This window comes from Musca domestica, unplaced genomic scaffold, assembly GCF_030504385.1.
Source record: "Musca domestica strain aabys unplaced genomic scaffold, Musca_domestica.polishedcontigs.V.1.1 6, whole genome shotgun sequence".
Classification (NCBI taxonomy): domain Eukaryota; kingdom Metazoa; phylum Arthropoda; class Insecta; order Diptera; family Muscidae; genus Musca; species Musca domestica.
The window spans coordinates 15,899,337-15,918,303 of NW_026712363.1; the positions used below are offsets into that span (position 1 = coordinate 15,899,337).

The 18,967-nt window shown below is 34.8% G+C and overlaps 1 protein-coding gene across 2 annotated transcripts; it reads right to left on the bottom strand.

The window, feature by feature from the left end:
- Positions 1-4,597: 4,597 nt before the first annotated feature.
- LOC101889870 (tetratricopeptide repeat protein 36 homolog) lies at positions 4,598-13,825 on the bottom strand. Of its 2 annotated transcripts, none has more exons than XM_059129308.1 (2): positions 13,350-13,825; positions 4,598-5,455 (listed from the first exon to the last, which is right to left on the bottom strand). In XM_059129308.1, exons 1-2 carry the CDS (start codon positions 13,684-13,686, stop codon positions 5,211-5,213), a joined length of 582 nt encoding a protein of 193 aa, XP_058985291.1. In that variant the 5' UTR covers positions 13,687-13,825; the 3' UTR covers positions 4,598-5,210. The 2 variants fall into 2 exon arrangements, with proteins under 2 accessions (XP_058985291.1, XP_005183204.1); XM_005183147.4 differs by lacking the exon at positions 4,598-5,455 and adding an exon at positions 8,849-9,167 and having other exon boundaries at positions 13,350-13,812.
- Positions 13,826-18,967: the final 5,142 nt, after the last annotated feature.

The window sequence follows — 18,967 nt, forward strand, 5'->3', positions numbered from 1 at the left end:
TGGAACTCGGCTCCGATATATATGTTTTTAATAAAATCCTTCTCGAAGAGATATCATGAACTCTATAGCAATGTTATTTGGTATAAAAGATTAAAGTGTCTCAGTCAAATTTATAATTTAAAATCGATTTGGATGTGGATATGAGTCCTATATATTAGTTCCCTCTGAAACCAAACTATAACTGCTCTAAAGCTAAATGTTGATAGTTGGTATGATCTACTTCAAATAATTTTTTTGTTGCAGGAGCCCTATTAAATATGCATAGTCCCGCCCGACTTTTTAGGTTTCCTTCCTGGTTTTTTTATTTTAATTAAAACGGAATGATATTTTAACTTAACATATTCTACTCTTTCATCATCATTTATTTTACTCTGATAAACATAGTGGTGCAGGATATAAAAATTTCGTCCCGGTCGAACATAAAGACCTTTTTACTTATTCTTAAATTTCTTTATGTGTTTCTGCACAAACTGGTAACAAATGGAATGAAATACTCAGCATACCGATCATTCTTTTGTAGGTGAAAAACCAACTCAATTTAATCCTTTTTATTTGTTATTGGTGATGGTGTACCGTTGTCCATTTATTTTCGAATACGGGAAGAGACATAAGAAAACCGTACGGATTTTTCATGCAAAATAAAAATATAACCAAACAATTCCTCACAAAAGAAGGGTAGGGGGCGAATTCAGGACTAATCCCTTAAGAATCAAGAATAAACCTCATTTCATTTTCAAGGGGCCAGCAAAATCTTCTACTTCGTCCTTTTTGACGAACAGCAACAGTTGCAATTGCATCTTAACGCAGAATTGTTACAAAATCGTGCCAATCGTTCAAAGCTGTTGACCACGTGCCACACTTGTTTTACGTTCGGACTGGGGCAAGGGCCAGTGTTGTGAGAGCAACAGTTGCAGTTTGTCAGGTTGGAAATGCATTCGTTGCGCTGCGTTTCCCCTTGTAGCTCGTAAACAAAACGGAGTGAAGTGAACAACAGCAACAAAGTGAATCGTAAAGCATTCAAAAACGCACCTTGCACCTTGTGCCAATCTTGGCTGCGGTGGCGGAATTGTCTCCCCCTTTCCAGGTTCGTTTTAATGAAATGCGACAGGTTTTCTTTTGGTGATCGTCGTCGTCTTCTTCGTTGTCTTCGGCTTAAATGTAAGGTACTGGCTTCCCCCTTCCGAATTTTGGCTTTAATGAAATTTGTATTTTTTAATACTGGCAGCAAGTTGTAAATCAATGATGGTCGATTTCAACACGAGACTAATTCAAATGATATATGGTTAATCGTTAGTTAACGGAATTATGGCTGGCCATATCGGAGAGTTTAGGCTGCGTTTTTCATCGGTTGCAGTTTTGGGGGGACTGACTTTTGATCTTCATCTTCATCTTTTCGCTTTGTTGACTAACAAGCAGTGAAAGCTTAATGTAAATAGCAGAGCTGGAGCTAAGTTAACAAGGACAGGAAGTCTTAAGGAAGTCGTTAATGTCGCAATTCTCCTCGGGGTTTTTGTTTCTTTGGAGAGTGGCCATTGTGTAAGGATTCTTTGGGATGGCGAACATGTGTTCTACAATATGTAAAACTGTCACATAGCCTGGTCACAGGATCACATTTCATCTTAATGGCTCTGCTTGTCCACAGCAGATAAATTCAGATCGATCCGATTCGATTTGTAATCAGCAAATGTCATTACAGGGTTGACTTTTTTTTTTTTTTGCTGCTCCTTCATTGCAAAGGGAAATCCTTAAAAGGTGTTTTTTCGTCGTTGGTTGGTCAAGGCAAGGCATTGACCAGTCATCCATCCATTCATCCGATGACCGAATACCGAAGTGGATCCTTTTAAGCTTAATTGCCAAAATTAGGTATTCAAGATTAGCTTCAGTGCCTTTTTCACACCACACTCTGGTTTTTTGCTTTGTTTTGTTTTATAATTAGCCCATGTCGTCCTCTAAGTGACATTGATGAAAGAGTTCCTGCTGCAGTTATGCATTTCGTGCTGGTTATCCTTTACAAGGTGTTATCCTTAAGATATGCATTGCTTTCTGAGGTAGATTGAAAATAAATGAAACATTTTTTTTCGTTTGGTAATTATGGATTATTGATTATGCCGGACAGGTTATGAATATTGAAAATTGACCAGTTGACCTATATTTTGTGATAAGGGGAAAAGCAGATTGCAATTGTGATTAACCCGAATTACGATTAATGGGTTTTAATTTGTAAAAGGATTTCAATTTTAGGGTTGAATTCGCTTTAATATGAATTGACTTTGGTTTTTATAAAAAAGTAATGTTGCAGAATTCCATCTGGATTACACTGGAACGCCAATGGTTGGTATGAGTTAAGGTTGCCTACATTAAAATAAATTTCAAAATACTTAAAATATGGCTCAAAGCTGGGGAAAGAACAATGACCCTTTTTATAACCTCAGCCAAAACGGTCACATCGAAATAACGGGATTAGACAGATAGATTGAACCAAATTCGTTTCAGGACATTTGGAGTCGATCTAGCGATGTCCATTCATCCGCCTGTTGTAATCACGCTAGAGTCAAGACGAATTAAGGTAGAAAGCTGAAATGTTGTACAGATTAGTCTTTTGTGCCAGGTCCACTAATTTTTTGCCAGGTCCATGTAAAAGATAAAGCCCATATCTGTCCACGATATCGAAACGCCTCCATATAACGGTACCTCCCGATATTCGGTATTTTCATGATTATAATAAGATTTTTCAATGGCATTGTCTGAAGTACTTTACTACTGTGAGTACTGTGAGTACTTTACCCCCTACAAGGTAATTTTCTATATAGGTCCACGATATCGTATAGCTCCCATATAACGGTGCCCCTATATTGGGTATTTTGATGGTTATTTTATCCACATTTTTCAATTAAATTGTCTGAAATTCTACACAAAGAGTTCTTCGTGACCATTTTATCCCCTGAAAGAGAATTGTCTACATAGGTCCAGAATTGTCATATAGGTCGTATAGCCCCCATACAAAGGTGTCTTCGATATTGGGTATTTTTATGATTTTAGCCACATTTTTCAATGGAATACTCTGAAAATCCACACAAGGAGTTCTCTCTGAGTACGTTACCCCTGGAAGAGAATTGTCTATATAGGTTTACGTTTTAGTATAGCATCCATATAACGCTCCCCCGAGATATTCGGTATTTCCAGAATTTTCGCAACATTATTCACCGGCATTGCGTCAAATTTCGTATTTGAAGATCGAATTGAGTACTACAACCTATGACGGATAATTGTCAATGCAGGTTCATGTCTTAGAATAGCCCACACCTTCCTTTATGCGGTATTTTTATGATATTAGAGACATTATTCACGGGAATTGTTTCGAATTCCGTATTTGAAGTTCGGAATCAGTACCACAGCCTATGACAGAAAATTACTCATCCAGCACCACGTCTTTGAATAGCCACAATATAAAGTTTTTTATTTGAGCGGTACTATACAACGGAATTTTTATTTGATTCTTACTTTTCTACGGAATTTTTATTTTTGAAATTTCAAGTTCCCTCCAAATAATGGAGGTTATAAAATGTTCGGCCCGGCCGAACTTAGATGCTTTTTAGTTGTTAAAATCACATATCTCATATAAAAGAAGAAAATAACCAATATAGTCCAAACCTGCCACTTCGGAATATTTTTATTGTATTTATTTAGGTCCGAGGCGAAATGGACAATATTGGGCCATTCCATCGGAACCTACTCCATAGAGGGTCAACAATATGAATAATCATAACAGAAATCGAAATATTTTTAAATAATCGAACACTTGCTGAGGGTATACATCTGTTCGGGTATACCCGAATGAGGGTTTGTGCCTGTCATAATTTCAGCCTTCTGATAACGCAATGGGAATGTGCGGATTATGTAATGTAAGCACCCACAATTTATTTATTATACCCTCAGCCATATGGCTACAGAGGGTATATATCATTTGATACGGCCAAAACGTGCCTAGTCGAAATAACGGTTTTAGACCCTAGGTCTCTTTGGACCAAATCCGTTTCAGAACATTTGGAGTCGATCTAGCGATGTCCGTCCGTCCGTCCGTCCGTCTGTCTGTCTGTCTGTCTGTCTGTCTGTCTGGCTGTTGCGCACGATAACTCTCGAAGGGAGTATCCGATTTGGTCCAAATTGGCTACATCGTAATATTTTTGTCAAACTTCGATCGAGTTCGGAGATGGGCAATATCGGTCCACTCCTTCTGGTACCTCCCCCACAAAAGGTCGAAATTTTCAAAAAATATATTTTTTTTGCACAGGAAGAGAAAGGATAATCCGAATTTGCTCCAACTTTGCAAATCCTAATATTTGCGTCAGTGCTAGGTCAGGTGTGAAAATGGGCAATATTGGTCCACTCCATCAAGTACCTCCCCCCTCCCACAAATGGTCAAAATTTTGAATTATTACAACTCTCATAAAATGTTATGTAACAGTCCGATTGTCTTCAAATTTCACACATCCCAATATTTATATTAACCCAAGGACTGGTGTTAAGATGAACAATATCGGCCCACTCCTTCCGGTATCTCCCCCACAAAAGGTCGAAATTTTCAAAAAAAAAAACATATTTTTTGCACAGAAAGAGAAAGGCTAATCCGAATTTGCTCCGACTTTGCGAATCCTAATATTTGCGTCGGTACTAGGACAGGTGTGAAAATGGACAATATCGGTCCACTCTATCAAGTACCTCCCACACAAATGGTCAAAATTTTGAATAATTACAATCTCATTAAATGTGATGTAAAAGTCCAATTGTCTTCAAATTTCACACATCCTAATATTTGTATTAGCCCATGGTCTGGTGTGAAGGGGGAATACATCGGTCCACTTCTTCTGGTACCTCCCCCACAAAATATTGAAATTTTGAGTACCCATGAAGCTCATAAATCGCCAAATTAACATCCGATTCCATTTAGACTTGGCACATCTGTCGAAATATTTATATCATATTTTGGGTCCGATAGGAAATGGGCAATATTGGCCCATTCCTTCGGGATCTGCTCCATAGAGGGTCAAACGTTTGAATAACCTTAACACTAGTCAAAATATATTTAGATAATCGAACATAGGCTGAGGGTATATCTCTGGCGGCAATACCGACTGATACTTTTTAACTTGTTTTCTTTTTATTTTCTATAAACTTATGAAACTTAACAAATATTTAAAAACAAACAGTTTTCACTTTAGTTGATCAAAAGCCTGGCGCAACATTTGATTGCACAGAGCTGCGAACGGATTTATTTCAACCAGTTGCGTTTTAGCAAATTTACTGCCCATTTTTGCTGCCTCTTCGAAATCGCGTCTGGCATCGTCTACTTTATCCATTTTGCGATAGAGAACGCCGCGTTGACATAAGGCATGACATTTCGTCTTGTGCTGTGTTGCCCCATACTCTATGGCCTTGTTGAGATCGTCGAAGGCATCTGAAAAAGGCAAGAATAATGTTGTTAATTAGTTATTTATAAACTAATTTAAACAGGTAAAAAGCAACTATCATCCACCATTTGAAAGAAAATTGAAAAAAAATTGTCAAAAAATATGGTTTGAATGAAAACCGTAATATGAGGGCTATACGAAGAACTGCATCAGTAATTTTTTATACCCTCAGCCAAATGGTTACAGAGGGTACGGTCAAAACGTGCCTAGTCGAAATAACGGTTTAAGACCCTAGGTCTCTTTGGACCAAATCCGTTTCAGAACATTTGGAGTCGATCTAGCGATGTCCGTCCGTCCGTCTGTCTGTCTGGCTGGTGCGCACGATAACTCTCGAAGGGAGTATCCGATTTGGTCCAAACTTGGTACATCGTAATATTATTGTCAAACTTAGATCGAGTTCGGAGATGGACAATATCGGCCCACGCCTTCTGGTACCTCCCACACAATAGGTCAAAATTTTTAAAGAAAATAATTTTTTGCACAGTAAGAGAAACGATAATGCGATTTTGCTCCAACTTTGCGAATCCTAATATTTTCATCAGTGCTAGATCGGGTGCAAAAATGGACAATATCGATCCATTCCATCAGGTACCTCCCCCACAAAGGGTCAAAATTTTGAATAATTACAACTCTTATAAAATGTGATGTAAGAGTCCGATTGTCTTTAAATTTCACACATCTCAATAATTTTATCAACCTAAGGTCTGATGTAATATATCGGTCTACTCCTTCGGGTACCTGGTATTTTCAAAAAAAAAAACAAGTAAGCAAAGGCTACAGTCGAGCGGGGCCGACCGTGTAATACCCTACAACACTATAATAAACGATACTGTTTATATAGGCGAGATACTCGAAAGAATTCCACAAGATATTGTGACAAATAATAAAGGAAAACCATCATGTTTCGTTCTCTAATTTTCGAATAATAGCAACTTAAGCTCATTTTCCCATTTCCAATTTATTGGTAGATGTTGCACGTAAATGGTCTTCCTAGATCTGGAACCAATATTTCCCAAAGACCTATAATTTCTCAGAAGTGGCAAAAGATTAACATTTATTATTGGTTTTTGACTGAAACGCATCTATAGGAGATACAGACATTTGACTATATTCTTCAACGAAATCAGCGTTACATAAATAGTCAAAAGTGCGTCTTTGCTGTATTTGTGAATTCTCCAAAAATTCACTGGAATTGACATTTTCGTATTTTGTCTACAAAAGTTGGCAAACTATTTCACATATTGAATATTTTTGAATGGCCATCCAAAACAGCTTGGCTTTTTGCAATGCCCGTAACCCCCATTCAAACGTGCGTGAGAATCGGGCAATAATTACGACCTGCTGACAATTTTGCAGTTGTTTGGTCCATCCAAAAAGATTAGGCTTCTAATCCGACCCTCATCTGATCCCCATGCAAAATTTCGTTAGGATCGGACCATAAATGCGATCTGTATATGATATCCTGATATCCTAACTACTTAGTTTTGTTAGCTGCAGAAATATTACCAAATGTTTAATTCAAAATAAAAATATGCCAAAAATGTGACAAAATTGAAAAAATATAAGAAAATGTTAGAAAAACAATATTTTCATCTTTAGAGAGATATTTTTATGCGATTTTTTAGACGTAGTTTCTTTCCTGCCAAGAGGCCATTCTGAATTAATGAGAATTGTCGAAATCAGATCAGCCGTTCTCGACATATAAGAGATCTTTCAAGCATATCATCTTTGATAGACATATATATCGCACATATTTTGCTATATATCCGATTTGTTTGATGTTAACATCAATGTAAAGATCAGAACTACCCTTGTCATGGCTTTGTGATTTCGACGGGATTTAAAATATTCGCGTTTTAATGAAAAATTTTGAATTTTTTCAGCACAAAAGATATGGTCTATTTTACCCACTAAATATTACCCGATGACCATCAAAATTGGTAGGCTTCTTCCCTGCCCTAAACTCTAGCTACATGCGAAATTCCGCGTCGATTGATCTGTAATTGCGACCTGTATAGCTACTGCAAACTCCGACATTTTTTCAGTATTTGGTCCATTTCAACCCCTAAATATTATGCGATCATCTCCAAAAGAAATAGGGTTCTATTCTGACCTTAACCCCACCTACATTTTCAATTTCGTGAAGATCGAGCCATAATTGCAACCTGTAGAGTGATTACAAATTAACATGGACAGACGGACAGACGGACGGACGGACATACATAGCTAGATCGACTCAGCTCGGCGAGCTAGGAAGATCCATATATACTTTCCTATGTGGGAAACCAATATTTCTTGGTGTTACATAATTTTTGGCCCAATCAAACTTATAATACCCCCAACACATAGTGTTGTAGGGTATAAAAATATATATATATTTTTCTTTTTGCACGGAAAGAGAAGCAATAATCTTATTTGGGCCCAACATTGCAAATTCTAATATTTGCCTCAGTTCTCGGTCAGGTGCAAAAAATGGATAATATCGGTCCACTCCATCAAGTGTTTCCAACACAAAGTGTCAAAATTTTGAATAATTTTAACTATTATAAAATGTGATTTAAAAATACAAATGCCTTCAAATTTCACACATCCCAATATTTTTATAAATTCAAGATCTGGTGATAAGATGAAATATATCGGTCAACTCCTTCTGGTACCTCCCCATAAAAGGTCGAAATTTTTAATATTCATGAAGTCCATAAAAAGCTAAATTAACATCCAATTCCATTCCAGACTTGGTACATCCCAATATTTCCATCAACACAAGATCTGTTAGTAAGACGTATCATTTCTTTTGTTTTTAATTTTAGTTTGTTATAGTTTTATCTCAATTGGCTTTTCGAGTTCCAGATTGGCTTTTCTATGGCCGATAATTGGTCCACGTTTTCATATAGCCGCCATATAATTGTACCATCCGATATTTGAAGTTTTTGGGCCGAACTTTTACTACCCTCCACCATTTGATAGGAACTTAAAAAATTAAAAAATTGTCGAAAAATACCGGCAAATGAAAACCGCCATATGGGGGATATATGAAAAAGAGAACCAGAATAAATGATTTTTTTGTCATTGGCTGTACTACCGATTCCGAACTTCAAATACAATTCCGGCGAATAATGTCGCTTATATCATCAAAATACCGTTATATGTGGGCTATACGAAGACATGGGCCTGCATAGAGAATTGTATGTCATATATTGTAGTGTCCATTACAAATTTCTATTCTCACATTAACAATCGGATTGAATTTGTTTGCCGATCGGTTTGATAGTTGCCGAGAATCTTTGCAAATACCTTGAGTAGTGGTTTGTAGATATCGGTTGGTGAACGAACTTGTTTTTCCTTAAAGTCTAATCATTTCCATTAAAAATTACTGTATGCGCAATTAATTTCTTATGTTTTATTTTCTACACACTAATTAAATTTAACAATAATTTCACAGCAAAAAGCTCCTTCACTTAAGTTGATCAAAAGCCTGGCGCAACATTTGATTGCACAGAGCTGCAAACGGATTTATTTCAACCAGTTGCGTTTTAGCAAATTTACTACCCATTTTTGCTGCCTCTTCGAAATCGCGTCTGGCATCGTCGACTTTATCCATTTTGCGATAGAGAACGCCACGTTGGCATAGCGCATGACATTTCGTTTTGTGTTGCGTTGCCCCATACTCTATGGCCTTGTTGAGATCGTCGAAGGCATCTGAAAATGGAAAGAATCATTTTGGTAATTAGGTATTTATAAATTAATTTTTATTCAGCATATTATCATTTATATATATTTATACATGTTTTGTGGCAATGGGTTACATGTGGCAACTAATGAGGGTATCTCAAAATTTATCTCACCTACGAATGGCAAAAGTTTTGAATAATAATTGCTCTCAAAAAATGTGAAACTGGTGCCCGATTTTCAGGAAATTTCGTACATTATAACATTATTTCAAAAAAAAAAAAAAAAAAAAAAAAAAAACATTAATACCCTCCTTTACTCGGGAGGTACCGTTATATGGGGACTATACCAAAACGTGGACCGATATATCTCATTTTCAATACCAAGAATCCTGGCGCTCTACGTCAAATAATTTGGACTGTATCCCATTGCCACAAAACATATTATTATATTAGATGTAGCTCCCATATATATTTTCGTCCGATTTCAATTTTTATTGTGCGTCCTATGTGTAAAATTCCTCCAACTGGAATGAATTCCGACATTTGGAGAAAATCGGTTCAGATATAGCTACAGCTCCCATATGTATGTTTTATCCGATTTGGTGTTTAAATCCTTCACATTCGTAATGTGCACTCAAAAGAACGATATTTGGTACCAAATGTCAGATACAGCCCAGAAATACCTCTGCCATATTATCCGATCGAATTCAGTCTAGAGAAAAACATATGAAATTTGGCGAAAATCGGTCAGATATAGCTTTAGCTCCCATAGCTTATTGAGCTCGAAAATACTTTTGTTAAATTTTATCGAGATCGTATCATATAGTCGGTCCCGCCTGACGTTTCTTACTGTTTTTATACCCTTAGCCATATGGCTACAGAGGGTATATATCATTTGATACGGCCAAAACGTTCCTCATCGAAATAATGGTTTTGGACCCTAGGCCTCTTTGAACCAAATCCGTTTCAGGACATTTGAAGTCGATCTAGCGATGTCCGTCCGTCCGGCTGGTGTGCACGATAACTCTCGAAGGAAGTATCCGATTTGGTCCAAACTTGGTATATCGTAATATTTTTATCAAACTTAGATCGAGTTGGAAGATGGGCCATATCGGTCCACTCCTTCTTGTATCTCCCCCACAAAAGATCGAAATTTTCAAAAGATATATTTTTTGCACAGAAAGAGGAATGATAATCCGATATTGTACCAACTTTTCAAATCCTAATATTTGCGATAGTTCTAGGTCAGGTGCGAAAATGAATAATATTAGTCCACTCCATCAAGTACCTCCCCCCACAACGGGTCAAAATTTTGAAAAATTACAACTCTTATAAAATGTGATTTAAGAATCCGATTGTCTTAAAATGTCACACATCGCAATATTTTAATTAATTCAAGATCTGGTTAAGATGGAATATATCGGTCCACTCCTTCTGGTACCTCCCACACAAAAGATCGAAAATTTGAATATCCATTATGTTCATAAATTAACATCTAATTCCACTTAGATTTGGCGGTTCTGAATATTTCCATCAACACAGGATCTGTCATAAAAACGGTAGAGATCGGACCATTCCTTCTGGTACCTCCCATACAAAGGGTTAACATTTTAAATATCCATGAAGGTCATAAAACGCGATATAAGCATCAGGTTCTCTTTATATCTCCCATCCCATTATTTATACAATTATTTATACTAGTACAAGATCAGTTTTCAGGATGGGATATATCGGTCTACTCCATCTCGGGTCTCCTCCACAAAGGTTAAAAATTTCGAACATCCATGAAGCTCACAAAAAGCGAAATTAACATCCGATTCCATTTAGACTTAGCACATTTGAATATTTCCATCAACACAAGATCTGTTACAAAGATAGTAGAGATCGGATCATTTCTTTTGCTACATGCCCCACAAAGGATTCAAGAATTGAATAATAAAACGGTCAACATGTTAACATTTTCTAAAAATTATCACATGTGTCATGTAAAGTAAAGGAAGTGACGAACCTATTACCAAGTTACCCCATATTTATATCGTATCTATTTAGGTCCCATACGAAATAGACAATATTGGCCCATTCCCTCAGAACCCACTCCATAGAAGGTCGACAGTTTAAATAATCATAATAGAAGTCCAAATGCATTTAAATAATCGAACAATGGCTGAGGGTATTAGTCTGTCGGCAGAACCGATTGATACTTCTTAACTTGTTTTAATTCCTAATTTTTGTAAGTAATAAGTAAAACCGGATAAAACCAATAACTCGGTCCAGTTTATGGGTCCAATAACCTGGTAGTTCCTCCACGAAAAATCACCTTGCCGTAATCCCCAGAAAGTAACGGACATAATCCCCATAATAATGGGGTAGTTATTTATACCCTACACCACAAGGTGGTCAGGGTATTATGTCTTAGTGCATTTGTTTGTAACAGGCAAAAGGAAACGAGATAGGCCCATAGTTCCTTTTAATGATCTGCATAGAATCATATTCTGAGTAGATTTATGAATGTCCGTCCGTCTGTCCGTCTGTCCATGTATTTTTGTAAACAAAGTACAGTTCGCATTTATTAGCCGATCCAGATGAAATTTTGCACAAATCATTTGTTTGGCCCAAGGACGAACCCTACTGAAATTGGAGATAATCGGTCAAAATTTAGATATAGCTCCCATATATATCTTCTTCCGATTTGCCTTTTATTGTGCACCAAACGTGTAATATCAGTCCGAATAGCATGGAATTTTGCACTTACGACCGAATTGAGTCTAGAAGCTAGTATCTCAAATTTGGTGAAGATCGGTTCAGATACAGCTATAGCTCCCATATATATTGTTCATTCGATGTGTCATATTTGTTACCCACAGCCGTAATATGCACTCCGTAACAACGATATTCAAGGAAATATATCAAATACAGCTCAGAAATATCTTTGCCAAATTTTATTGAGATCGATTCCGATTTGGATATAGCTCCCATATATATTTTTATCCCATTTCAAATTAATTGTGCACCAAATGGGTAATACAAGTCCGAATTTAAAAGATACAAATGCTTCGGCATATATAGTTTTTTGAACTTTAAATTATAATTATAATCATAGCGTGTATGATTGAATTCTCCCATAAAAACTTGTAATTGTCATGCGCAGTTCTACTAAATTAGCAAAGTGTTGCAGGGTATCATAAAGTCGGCCCCTACCGACTTTAAGACTTTTCTTTACTGGTTTTAAACTGATAACGGCAAAGTAATTTTTTGTGAGGAAAATGCCCAATCACCCAACCCGAAGGTTCGAATACAAAACTTGGGTTTAATCCGGTTCTTAAAGACTGATATGTACAAATGGGTATCATTTGCAATTATGGAAATATCAATCCAACAAGTTATACGATGGGGTTGTCTGAACCTGTTCAGGGGCAACACAAGAAGATTGGTATTTTGTTTAAATTTCAACTTCAAGTTATGGTTAATTTTGAGTGAATATGGAAGATATATACCCACTCGTTTTGGTACCTTCCCCCCAATGGATCAACAGTTTGAATTATTATATTTCATAACATGAAAATCAAGCTATAGATTTCCTTCAAATTTAGCATATCTCAATATTTCTCTCAAAGGGTCAATATTTTAGAACAATACAAAAAAATTGATTTTATTTTAATTTGTTCTTAAATATTTACTAATTTTCACCCTGTTTCATAAACTTACTTCTAGGCTGAATTCGGTCGAATATTACGAATTTGATGAGCAATCAAATTGAGATCGCTCCGTAATTTGATTGCTATATAGTATATAGCTCTATCTCTGTATGTAGTTCTATATCTTTTCTTTACGTTTTACAAGTAAATGTACAAATGTACAAAAGTAAGTAAAAGGTAAAAGATAAGCCTTTGCAAAATCATAATATTTTAGCACAAGACGTTTGGACGCAAACGTGATTAAAACCTTATTTTTACCTCTTAAACAATGTCAAGTTACATTATTTATATACTATTTATACAACACAGCTACCCAGAGGTGAGATTACGTTTTTTCAACACATGTGGTTTATGTCTGCACTACAAGAATATCTCCTTATTAAACACATGAAAAAATTCCTTTCAGTACTAAATTAGTGTAGGGAAATTCAAATACTTAGTAAATTCCACAACCATTCCATTAAAATAAAAAAAATCCTTTCATGGCAAAAAATTACCGCATCCCAGCAACTCACCTTCATCTTTGCCAGCCAAACGCAACGCCTGAGCTCTATTGTTGTAAATCGATGCTCGTTTCGGGGTTAATGCTAAGGCTTCTCTGAATTTCTCGAATGCTGCCTCATCCAAATGGTTTTCTTCTACCAATTTAACTGCTTCGATTTCCAATAGCTTTGATTTTTCCACAATCTCCTTGGGCTCCGCATAATCATCGACGTCTATTAAAACTTCAGTGGAATCAGCATTGATAAGTTGTGGTGCTAAGGCGGATGTCAGTTCCAAAGGATTGAAAATCGATTCCAAGACTTGTTGATCATGGGCACTGAGACACGATTTGGTTAGATGTTGCGGCATTCTTTTTTCATTGTTTGATGTGCAAGGGGAGGGGGTGTTTATGAGTCTATGTTGTTTTGGTTTCTTTCCGTGTTGTCACCTGCGCGTTTGAAAATAAACTAAAGCGGAATGCTGAGTGTTACGTTTTGCAAGCATCTTAACCAGTCGCTGGCCGGCAGTTGTCTTAAATTAGACTACAATCTTGTTGTTTGTTTACTGTTGCTACCAAATGCAAATGAACACGAAAAACTGGTCAAAAGAAATGAATATTTAAATAAAATTCTGAATTCAACGATAGTGTATTAAGAAGCACAGTGTTTGATTAGTGACTTTTTGATACAAAAGAAAATAAGTATTCATTTTGTCGAAGAACAATGAAATATTTTTTTATATATCTTGTCTAATATTATATATATAAATATTACCCACAATTAGTAAAATATTTTTAAGTCTATATGAATCAATGCATAAAAGACATGCCCAATTTGTTTTGTAATGGCTTATGACAAAAGTTGCCAGTGCAGGTCCACGTCGTCGTATAGACCCTAATATAACAGCTACGTTCGGTATTATTAAGATTTTAATAGAATTTTTAACGAATTTTTTTTTTTCGAAAATTGCCAAATGGTGGTGGGTATTCAAAGTCAGTCCGGCCGAACTTACTGCTATAATGTATGTGTAGTTAATAACATATTTTTAAATATATATGTATCAATGCATACAAGACATGTCCGATTGGAAAAACTCGCTTCATTTAATATATTCAACAATGCACATTATTTTATTTATTAATTTATTATTAATTATAATTAATAAATAAAAATTAATGTTTTACAATGTAATTGTCATAATCAATTTTGCACGAAAATCATCGGAATCAGTTCTCATTTCGATGTTGCAACAAGTATTTTATGTTCCGAATAGATGTTCAACATTGGAACAATCAAGTATTCATATTACATTTTCATCAGAAATTCGGCCTATTAAGGGCCTTAAAACAATTGGCATTTAGAGTTGTTAGCAATGAATAAGTGTCTTGTGAGTTTATTTAGAATTGATGCATTCTGACACATTTCCAATGTTTTCATTTTCTGATAGTGGAGGGGGCTATACATTTATTATACCCTATACCACACTGTCCTCAGGGTATTTTGTCTTTGTGAATTTGTTTGTAACATAGAGAAGGAAACAAGATGGACCCATAATACCTTTTGATGATCTGAGTCGATATATGCATGTCCGTCCGACTGTCTTTGTATTTTTGTAAGCAAAGTACGGGTCAGGATAGATGGCCCAATCAAGATGAAATTTTGCACATATAGTTTGTTTGTTATAGTTTTGGACGAACCCTATTGAAATTGGGAATAATTAGTCAAAATTAAAATATAGCTTCCATTGATATCTTCGTCCGGTTTGCCTTTTATTGTCCACCAAATGTGTCATTTTAGTCCGAATAGGATGAAATTTGGCATATACAACCAAATTGATTGTAGAAGCCCAAATGGAGTGAATTTAAGCACGTATGACCGAATTCAGCCTAGACCCAAGTATTTTAAATTTGGTAAAAATCAGTAATAGCTATATCCAATATATATGTTTCATCTGATTTGGTCTTTAAGTCCCCCACTTTCGTAATATGCGTATATTTTATAGAACTCACAAATACCCCTGAAAATTTTATTAAGACCGGCTCATATTTGGATATAGCTCCCAAATATATATCTTTATCCAATTTAAGGTTTATTGTGCACCTAATGGCTAATATGAGCCCAAATGGAGTGAATTGTTAAATGCACGTTTTCATTTGGTGGAACTCGGCTCCGATATATATTTTTAATATAATCCTTCTCGAATTTATATCATGCACTCTATCGCAATATTATTTGGTATGAAAGGTAAAAATGCCTCCGTTAAATTGATTAAGAATTGGATGTGCCTGCCATGTACATATTAGTTCCTTCAAGAACCAAATTATAACTGCTCTAAAGCCATGATACTCAGTCAAATGAGATTAAAACTTGGTATGATCTACTTCACATAAATTCTTTTCTTATGGGAGGTCTATTAAATATTTTAAGTGGTGTAGGATATTATATAGTCTGCCTAGCCTGACTTTTGACTTTTAAATACCGAAACTCAGGTAGTACAGATACCTGTGGGCTACAGCAAAAATTGGACCTGAATTGAAGAGTTAATAATGAGACTGTTATTAAAGGCCCTTCTTGTTTGTTCTCTCTTAATTTACCTATATGTTTTAATTGTCTTTAAGGCATGAAAGGGTGTGGGTTTGTTACCAAAACACATTGTATTTGTGCAAATTATTGTGAAATAATACGTTTGACGGGGTTCTTTCTTCCGATTTCAGACGTTGACCGCACTAAAGTAAGAATGGTCCAATAACGACCAGAGTTGGTTTGTAAGTGTTGGTACCAATATCAAAAGTGATAACCTTTGCTCTGTTCCAGAACTGGAAGAATGTAAAAGTTTTAACTACGATAACCGATTTTCCCTTTATGATATCGAAGAAAATCGCAAAAATAGTAGATTCTTGCAGGTACTGGAACGGAACACTTATCTTATATCATAGTGGCCTACAAACAAATATTTAGATTCTAGCACAAAAAATACTTAATTTTAGTTTCGAAAATACTTTTAAGTAACATATTGTTAAGATTAAGTGTATAAGTGTACCCATTTTGCGCAAATTAATATAACCCCCCCATGTCAAGTTCTAGATCTTCTCCTTAGAATTTTTTGTACCTTTCAAATATAAAGTACGTGTTTTTTTATTCCCACAGCCATATGACTACAAAGGTTATACCTCATATGATATGGACAAAACGTGTCTCATCAAAAAACGGATGTATACCATAGGTTTCTTTGGAAAAAAAAACCCCTTGCAGGATATTTGGAGTCGATCTAGGGGTATCCGTCCATCCGTTCGTGTGACTGTCTGGTACGCTCGATAAATCTTGGAAGCCGTATCCGATTTGATTTAAACTTGGTACATCGGAATATTACTATCAAAATCGGGCCACTCCATCAAGTACCTGAAGAATACTGAATAATGAATCACACCACTCAATATATCTACCAACATAATACCGCCCACCTCATCGGGTCGATACTTTGAATGACTATAAAGCTCATAAAATACGAAATGAGCATCCAATTTCTTTCCATCTTGGTACATCCCAATATTTTTATTAAGACAAGATCTGGTGTGAATATGGAATACATAAGACGAATCCTTCTGATGACTCCCCCAAAAAAGTCAACATTTAGAATAATAACATTTCTCATAAAATGAGAAATAAACATCCGATGCTTCAAGTTTTAAACATCCCAATATTTTTTCCAACGTAAGATCTAGTGTGAAGGCGATAGATATTGGTCCACCCCTTCGGGTATCTCCCCCACAAAGAATCACAATTTACTATACTTCTATCTCTCATAGCTTGCGATGCAAGTCAGCAATTCTTTCATTCATTCTAGCATGTTACTAGCGAAGTTTTCGGATTTGAGCTCTAACAAATACAATTTCAGCCTAGGTTGTATACCTTTCAACCTTATGCATGGATATTTATCCACATTCAAAAGTCTAATATTAACCTCCTCGTCTGGGCACTGATGAGGCAATCGATCAGACATATTGTCGGTAGTACTTACCACATTTAACTTAATTTAATAATAAATAAAATATATATTTTTTATTTTTTAAAAACAATTTTTATTAGTGTTTTTTTCTTGTTTGTTTTGTTGTTTTTATTATTATTATTTTCTCATTTCATTATAATATCATTCTTTTTTATGTTATTTTAAATAATTATATAATTAATAATATACGTTTTGTTGTTGTTGTTTGTTTGTTGGGTTTTTTGCTTGTTTTTGTTTTAATGTAAATGTAAATATTAAGGACAATATTACTTTAGCCGTTAAATAAACAATTGTTGTTGTTTTTTTGTTATAATTAAATAATTAATAATAATCATAATATTGTTTTTTTGTTTGTTTATAATAAATCAGCGTTTTTTCTCTTTTTATATATATGTTAATTTTAATTTTTTTTAAATATATACTTGCTATGCTAATGCTGTTTTATATATAATAATAGTTTATAATAATAATAATAATTATAATAATATGGGTTTTTTGTGTTAATTATATTTATATAAATATTTGGTTTTTAGATTTTAATAAATAATGCCTTGCTTTGTAATGTTTAACCTTAAACGATTTTTTTGGGTATTTTTGTTTTGCAATTTATTTATTAAAAAAAATTAATTTACACAGCTTTATTTATTTATTTTCAGAATAGTAAATACACATTTTTGCTTTGAAAATAATAAGAACTCGTTTTCATATATTTTTTTGTTCTGCTTTTCTCTCAACTTAATCTTTGTATGTGTATATATAGCTCGGTCATTGAAAAAATGCTTTCTAAATTCCAAATGGTGTTGCACTTCCTTTGTAGTTTTGCCAATTTTCTAAATTTTGGTTTTCGCCGAAAAAGCTTGCTTAAATAAAAATTATGAAAAAATATTGAAAAATTTAATATAATTTCTCGCTTTGTTAAATTGCCTTGTTTTGTTTAATAATAATTGTCCTTGAATTATTTACGCTTGGAATGGTTGTGTTGTGAAATGTATTTAAAAATAGTGGTGATTTCCTTTTTAATATATGAATATTATTGTGTATATGTAAATGAGTGTTGATAATATTATATTTTCAGAAAGTGTTATTTGGAAAATGTTTTCAAAAAATAAATTTATTTTATTACTTTGTAGGTTGATTTGAGTCTAAATGGTCAGTTTGAATCTACAGTGTTTCGTGGGCACAGTGGGATAGTTTAAGTCAAATTTTTATTTGGTAGTGAAGTGATGAAAGGACCTTATAATTTTTGCAATTCTGAGTACATTAAATGTGGTCACGATATTTATCTAAAGACAGGGTCTTCAATAAAAATTAGTATTCCTAAAAATTTCTATAAATGTCTTAAACACATAAATTGCTGAATAATATTTAAACCCTTTAAAATATTAAAAAAAGCTAAGCTGCTGTCATTTCTAAGCCACTTGTCCGACAGCTGTTAAAATTATTTCAGTGGCAGTTCAATACAGCAACAAAGTCAAACGCCATAATTTTTACATTTTTTTCTAATTTTATTGAGTGAAAGCAAAAAATGTCGGAAATAGCATCACATTTTAGAGAAAGTTAGATTTGTTCGAATTATGGTGCTGAGTCCTGTAGGAATGTCCAACGTCTGCCGCCAAAATATTTGCGTGCCCAAGGCTTTAATACA